Genomic DNA, 7,959 nt, shown 5'->3' with positions numbered 1-7,959 from the left:
TCGATTTTTAACCCCCGACCCAAAAAGAGGGGTGTCATACAGTTAATTTTTAGAGGAATGTGCAGCGCCCAGACAAGTCGCCAAGACTTCAGGGCGCTAAGAATACAATGTAAATATTTGTAAAAATAATGTAAATACAATAAATAAATAAATAAGTTTGAGGTGTGTTTCTGTCTGTGGCATCGTAGCTCCTAAACTAATGAACCGGTTTTAATTTCGTTTTTTTTGTTTGAAAGGTGGCTTGATTGAGAGTGTTCTTAGCTATAATCCAATAAAATCGGTTCAGCTGTTTAAAAGTAATCAGCTCTTTTCTAGTTACTGTAACCTTCACTTGTCGGGGGTGTTATAAATTAATTTACACTTGTTCCAAAAGTGTAACCCAGGTTGGTGGCATGATAAAAATAATTATAGCAATGTAATTTTATAAAAGTTTTTAATAATACTCTTACATCTCTTTTTTTGTATCTAGATACAATATTTACAAAGACCTTAAATTATTTTTCCTACTTACAACAAAAATATAAAGTTTACCTACATATACAAATATTGTCACAAATTTTGTAACTGTCGATCTATTTCATACTAATCGATACAGTAAAATAGAGACAGCATTAGGCAGTGTTGTTGCTGATTTGAGTATTGATTATTATAAAAAGCTTGGAGACATTAAATTTACAACTAATAAATACTACTACTATCACAAAGGCACACAATATGATCTTTATGATCTAAAAAAAAAAAGATTCCGACGAATTGAGAACCTCCTCCTTTTTTGGAAGTCGGTTAAAAATGAGAAGACAACATTTGAACCAAAACTTGCGTTTATGAGATGTTTATAGCTGAATTCTTTTAGAGCAATCAATGTGGCAACATTTTTTTTCCATTGGCTGTCATTATTTTTCTTTATTTAGCAAATCGCAATAATTGAACGCAATATAACGATCACAGCTATGCAATTGGAATTTATAACAATCTCTACTCATGGTAGGTATCATATCATATCAAAATAATCATATTTTGTGTACCTTTGGGAGAAGAATCTAAATACAAGCCAATTGACCATAATTTAGACAATGATTTCAATAATATACAGCCAATATCAGAATTGTTTTGCAATGATAAAGTAATGTTAGACGTAGGTACCTACTTACATACTCGTAACAGTTCCCGAATTGGTGTTGAAAATGGTTTTAGGCACAAAGAAGCAATTTATATTTATCATAGAAACGCATTGGAATAATATAATACAAGGATAAATTTTTGATGAAAACATCAAATTGAATAAAAACAATTGAACGCTTTTATGTTAGATGTTCATTTAAGTTCTTGCTAAATTATCGCATTGGCTTGTGATCGTAAATCTACATAAAATAATAATTATATTCACCAATAATGTTATAAAAATTTACATTATATCACACGAACCCTCTCATTCGCAACCCTAGTACCAAACTTTGATATAAACATTGTGATAACCATAATCCTTCTGATTGGCTGATATTTTTCTACTACTGGCTTAGCACCAATAGCTTCAGTATTATTTATTTATTTATTATGATCGCAATTACTACAGAATAGCTGAAATTTCTGTTATAACTAAAATCCATAGTTTTCAAATATACCACAAATCCAGCCAATTGTGACAATTGCAATATGATAAGCATAGCTTTGATGCTACCACCTACTGGTTAAAATACACAGTTATATCATTAACTTGTTAGTTATGTATATTTATTGCAATATTTAGTTTGGTGCTAAGGACATCGATATCTAAGAATGATATTAGATCAATAAATATAATAATATTCGATCTGGCTCGACTTAAGTCGATAAGGTGGATTTTAATTTAAAAATTATTTAATAGATAATGGACGGAATCTAGAAAACGAGTATTTTGGGATTAAAATCAATGATGAAAATATGCCAGGTTATTTTGTTATAGATGGTGAATAAAATTTAAGAACAGTTATGTGACAATGCAAGTAAAGAGAAAAAATATTATGGGTATGAAAAAATAATGATCCAAGAATACTAGTACTACTAATATTGCTGTAAAAATTGTTAATAGTTAAAATTAGTAGCAAACTAACTAATTTTCAAAAGATCTGACAAAATTGTGCTAAGCTTTTTAAAAATTATTTAACAGAGGATGTTATAATTTTTAAAAAGTCTGATAAGATTTTGAAAAAGTCTGAACTGTGAGCAAAAAGCTAGAAGGTTCTATAATTATAAAGTTAAATCATGGTACTTCTTCATAATCATAAAAAAATCCACAAAATATAACAGTTGAAATAACCTTAGCCGATGTAACATTGATAATAATAGTTATTATTATTGATGGTATTAACACGAATGTCAAGGGAGGATTAGATACTAAAACCTAGCCTAAACTATCCTTATCTCCTAGCAGCGGGTGCCTGAGTGTGGTGTTGGCAACCTTCGACGTTTTCTGGCCAATCGCAGACATTCTCATTGTAGTTGAAGACCAGGTTCTGAGGACAGGGCATGTGGTGTTTCCTCTCTCCTTCGCACATGTAGTACATGGTACAGTCGGCTTTATCTGGGTGGTAGGATATGTGGCCGTCTTCTTCTTCGCATGTCACTTCGTTGGCTGTGAAATTGAGAGACAAGTTAAAAGAAGTGGGAAGATCGGAAACCAGAGACACGGCATTTCAGGAATGGTCACGATATTTTTGCCACAAGTTTTGAAAAAAAAAAAAAGAATGTTTCAGTGAGACAGACGGATAATACTACACAGACGTTTAGTATTCACAGAAGTAATCCAGAAGCGTTCCAATTTTACTTTGGTAACAGAACAATTGTTCTTGTTACCAAAGTAAAATCTTATGTTACCAAACCTTACTGTACTGTTACCAAAGTAAAATTAAAATCTGAGTTTGTTGTGGGCTTCTCTTCAGATCAGTGGTATTTGAATTTTGAAACTATAATAGTTCTCAGTTGAAGTAAATATTATTGACAGTGATAATATTATTAGCTTTGATATTAGGATCAGGACCACCAAAGCTTAAATCTTAGGTTACTATGTTTGGCATGGTGCACTTTTAACGAGGGAATTTCACAAATTGTATATTTACTAAACATTAAAAGATACTTACGATCTTTAGTAGTGTACTGCCCATTGGGGTTAGAAGATTCATAAGGTCCATCGTACTCCAGCTTGACCTTAAAGTCACCCAGTTCTTGCTTCATGGCAGTGATAAGAGGGTATTTGCCGGTACCGCATGAGCCTCTGAAGTCATCCATGTCGATAGACCATACCATGATACCTCCGAAACCTTCTTCTTTGAGCCAGGTCATCTGAAAGTAAAAGATGATCATTTTTGATCAGATGTAGATCTATAATCCTAGCACAACACGAACAACTTTAGATTTTACTTTGGTTCTATCCCAGACATAATATTGCCTAGGCCTATCTTGCAATAAAAAAAACCCAGATTATAATTTATCCTCCCATCCATAGTAGGCTCTACATTTTGCGTGATGCTCAAGTACCTAAACAAAACTGATTTTGTCTTGGAAATAAATGAATCGATTAGCTACCTGAGTAGGGAGTTTCTAGAATATGTCTTCAAAATTTCATGGACTTTGATTGCTTAATATTCAAATGAAATTGGAACTACGTTTGTATGGAGTGCATGACGGAGAGACCCCTCTTAACTACATACCTTGGTCTTCAGCGATCTCTCGTCATCGAATCCAACCCACTGGTCTCCTCTATACGCGAAGGGCACCATCTGTTCATTATCCCATACCAGTGTAGTGTTGTCCTCTCTTAGGAAGTCGCAGATTTCGTAGTAAGACATGAAACCGGCTTCGTTTGTGAATCGTCCAGCTTTACCTATGGAATTAGATGAAAATATATCAGAATGTATGCTGCCAGTTTTAAAGAGTTATGGAATACGACAAATTCAAGGTGTTGATCTTCAAATAATGTTAGGCCCGGCATCCACTTTAGTGGAGAGGAGACGAGATGTGTTCATAGACCAATCAAATTCATAATAGATGACTTAAACAAGATAAAGTTGAAAACTAAAACCCGACTGCGATCGTCTTAATAAACGCTGATATATTATAGTAAAAGTGTTTTTTTGTCGCTTTGTAGGTATATTTGAATGTTGTGTATCATTTGTCATCCCACTCGATTCATTAGCAAAAAAAAAAAATTTTTGGAGGCCCCCACTTTTTTTCATGTAACATCCGTTAGGTTAATTATTTATTTTTTCGTATAAAGTGTAGCCTATGTCACCCGGACCTTTATGACGAATCGGTTGACACCTCATTCATCAAAATCGACCTAGAAGTTTAGGCGCTACGGTGGAACACACAGAATCTGGATACAAACATACATACCCACATACATACATACATACATAGACCGCTAAAATCATAACCCTTCCTTTTGGCTTTGCCGCAGTCGGGTAAAAAAGGTTTAGTTGACTGTTTGCATCTCCTCTCTGCTCCGCTTGGGTGGATAACGGGCCTAAGGTTAGGCTTAGTGGTTATAGTGAGACGATTAAGGATATTTTATTTTCTTTTAAACCTGAAAGTATCTAAATAAATGGAACTCATTTATTTATTAAGGCTTTAAACTCACCACCGCCAGAAGCAGGAGCGCCGATATCGAACTGTGTCTCGTTTATCAGGGTGAACGATCGCCCGTAGGTCGGCATACCTATCAGCAATTTCTCTTTAGGGGCGCCTTGGCGTACCCATTCGCGAGCTGAATAATCCTGTAAGAGAAAAGATACTTAAATATAAGCGAAAAATATCACAGCGTTATTAAAAGTCTACCAAAAACAAAGATAAATCATACCTAACTACCTACTGATAGTAATTACTGGTAAGATACTACAAAAAATATCTTGTATTTTTTGAAAATTCGCAAATAAAACATCTGACTGACGCTGATCGTTGCGTAGATAGATCCCGCGGAATCAATGCCTCGTCCTGGGTCATTGGCCCCGAGTTTTTTTTGCTATATATTGCGGATTCGAAAAAATATACTACATAATGCAAGTGGTTATTGGCACTGGATTGGGTTTGAGTTAGTATAATAATAGCGCTAAGTTTTTGCTAGTGTTCTAAATACATTGTTTTACCGTTTTTGGTAACAACTTCACCCGCCCCGACTTTTATAAATGTATGTAAGTCACGTAGTGAAAATAGAGCTTGTAGTTTTATGACGTGCAAGACTCTTATTAAAAATTTTCAGTTCACAAGTGTAAATTAAAAATTTATAACACCCCCGACAAGTGAAGGTTACAGTAACTAGAAAAAAGCTGATAACTTTCAAACGGCTAAACCGATTTTCTTGGACAATAGCTAAGAACACTCTCGATGAAACCACCTTTCAAACAAAAAAAACTAAATTCAAATCGGTTCATTAGTTTAGGAGCTACGATGCCACAGACAGATACACAGATACACACGTCAAACTTATAACACCCCTCTTTTTGGGTCGGGGGTTAAAAAAAGTGAAAAAAAAAACTTTAATTTAAACTCAGAATAGGTGCCTTACTTAAAGTTCATTTCATAAAGTATCAGCGTAGGTACCTACTGTTTTATTATTTTCCTGCACCTAACCAAACTTTGTTAGAAATTAAAAGTTAGGACATAGTTACTAGTTTTACCACCTGCAAGGAAACCTATTTCAAGTAAAATATAACTGTTTAGGAAACACAATTTGCTGTAGAATTTACTGCTCAGTAAACTGCAGGCGCTTAGAGTAACAGAGAAAAATAACAAGGAAGCAACTGATAGAAAAACTTTAACGCGCGGAGCTATTAAAAACTAGGGTCTTCCCACATAATATACAAGGTGTTAGTACAATCTTGCAGGGCTGAGGTTACCTTTGAGGAGGTTAGGACCGATGTGCAAATGTACCGAAAAATTAGGAATCTCGTAGCGTGATACAAGTGGGAGGTATGAGGATTTACAGAATTTGTTCAAAACTCCAATGTGACAACCCTGCAAACAGCTGATTGCGCAAATGAACTCTTTAAAAGCATGTGAACTTGTAAGACCACTTGAATGTTTCTCAACTAGCAGAGACATCGAAAGAATCTATGGCACCAACTTTATATGGATATTTGGTACTACATTTTGTCATATTAAGTATAATATCTATACTAATATTATAAAGAGGAAACCTTTGTATTTTTGTATTTTTGTATGTTTGTATTGAATAGGCTCAAAAACTACTGGACCGATTTCAAAATTTCTTTTACCATTACTTAGAGGGATTCTTCCGAATCCGTATAGGCTATATTTTATCCCGGAAAATAGATAGGATTTTTCGTGGTAGTGAAAATTGTGGAGTAAGGCGTCGAAAAAACTGCCGTACGTAAACGATTCTCGCGAACGCTGCCTAAGTGGTTAGAGATGTATGGTTGACATCTATAGAAAAGTTGTAGAACTCAATAATGCCTACAAAAAAGTCCGCGATAGTATAAACCAAACATTTATATTTTAGCCATTATAACCACTTTTCCATAGAATAAAAGTAATTCACCCGTGCGAAGCCGGGGCGGGTCGCTAGTGATTTATAAATTAATATGCTGTATAAACAACCGTGTCTAACTGCAGCACGAACTGCAGCATCATTTTAATCATCAGGTTTTTTTTTAAATTTGTTGTAAAAGAGACAATAGAAATACCTACACACTCTATGAAAATTACAACTCTCTACCTATTAAGTAAGGTAATAAGTACGGTTCATGACATACAATCCGCTGACAGACAGATAGACGGACGGACAGACAGCGGAGGTTCAGTAACAAGGTCCCGTTTGCACTCTTCGGGTACGGAACCCTAAAAATGGAGTATCACAGTTAAAAAAAGCTGAATCCAGAAACTTTTTACACTAGATGTGGCTTGGCCCTAGCTCACAAGTTATTTTTGTATAACAAAGTAGGTAAAGCGAACTTGTTCTTCACTTACCACGGTGAGTTTCTTCTGATAACTGGTCGCACTCTCCAGGGGGAACAGGGGACTGTTGTGGCCGACCTGGCGCTCCCACTGCCCGTGGAAGTCATACGTCATCACGTTTATGTAGTCCTGGAAATCGTGACGTCATTAAACCATAACATCAATGGTAATTTGTTATGGAGGCTGAGGACTGGGTGTGGTGGCGCTCATTAGGTAAGGCCTGTGGGCTGTGTCTAATCCATATTTAAGGTGCATAACACGGGTCCGCCCGCGAAATTCTTTAATTTGGTTTTTCGCAATTTGTAAATGAATACGACAAAGTAGGCTTATGGCATTCTAATTACGACAATGGCAGTATTCTTCACAGGATTACATAAAAATCTTTACTTGAAAGTGTTCAGTTAAAGAAATTAGTCAAAATAATGAGTACCTACTCACAAATTAGGTAGTCGGTACTATTACTAATTTCTTAAACTGGGCCCTGATTTTGACGTTTAGTACAGAGTTAGCTTATATCCTTGGGACGGACAAGGCTAACTTTTATCCCGGAAATCAGAGTTCCCACGGGATTCTTAAAGGACATTCCATTTAACCTATTTATATGAAATTAAATGAAATTTGGTATAAAGAAGACCGACATTGTTTCATTGACTAAACAACTGCTTAATTAACTGGATAGAATATAAACAGTCCTATTTAGTAGTTAAAAGATTGCGTACCAAGTATTTAGAGATTTCAGGAACATCGTAGCCGGCGGCGATGGCTTCAAACGAGGCTGGTACTGCGGCGGAGAGCAGGAGACGGGGTTGTCCGGATGTCTTGGCTTCACCTTCGAAGGCTAAGCGCAATTCCTTGAGGAGTGAGACGAACGCCGCGCGATCGTCCGCGCCACTATTCAAATACAAAAAAATATATTAAAATATAGGTTTAATTAGGGTTCCTTACCTCAAAAAGAAAAACGGAACCCTAGGATCACTTCGTTATCTGTCTGTCTGTCCGTCTGTCCAACTC

At 35.6% G+C, this 7,959-nt stretch overlaps 1 protein-coding gene across 1 annotated transcript in view; it reads right to left on the bottom strand.

Moving 5' to 3' along the window:
- Positions 1-416: 416 nt before the first annotated feature.
- Positions 417-7,959, bottom strand: part of LOC123871604 (probable chitinase 10) — a 107,937-nt gene continuing 100,394 nt past the window's right edge. Inside the window, exons 14-19 of the mRNA XM_045915496.1 lie at positions 7,668-7,839; positions 6,961-7,077; positions 4,616-4,751; positions 3,687-3,859; positions 3,117-3,318; positions 417-2,611 (exon numbers count right to left, since the gene is read on the bottom strand). Coding sequence (XP_045771452.1) covers positions 2,397-2,611; positions 3,117-3,318; positions 3,687-3,859; positions 4,616-4,751; positions 6,961-7,077; positions 7,668-7,839 — 1,015 coding nt within the window. The 3' untranslated portion in view covers positions 417-2,396. The remainder of the gene's footprint in view (positions 2,612-3,116; positions 3,319-3,686; positions 3,860-4,615; positions 4,752-6,960; positions 7,078-7,667; positions 7,840-7,959) is intronic.

The sequence above is a fragment of the Maniola jurtina genome, chromosome 14 (genome assembly GCF_905333055.1).
Source record: "Maniola jurtina chromosome 14, ilManJurt1.1, whole genome shotgun sequence".
NCBI classification, from domain to species: Eukaryota; Metazoa; Arthropoda; class Insecta; order Lepidoptera; family Nymphalidae; genus Maniola; species Maniola jurtina.
This window is presented reverse-complemented; position numbering and strand designations above follow the sequence as displayed.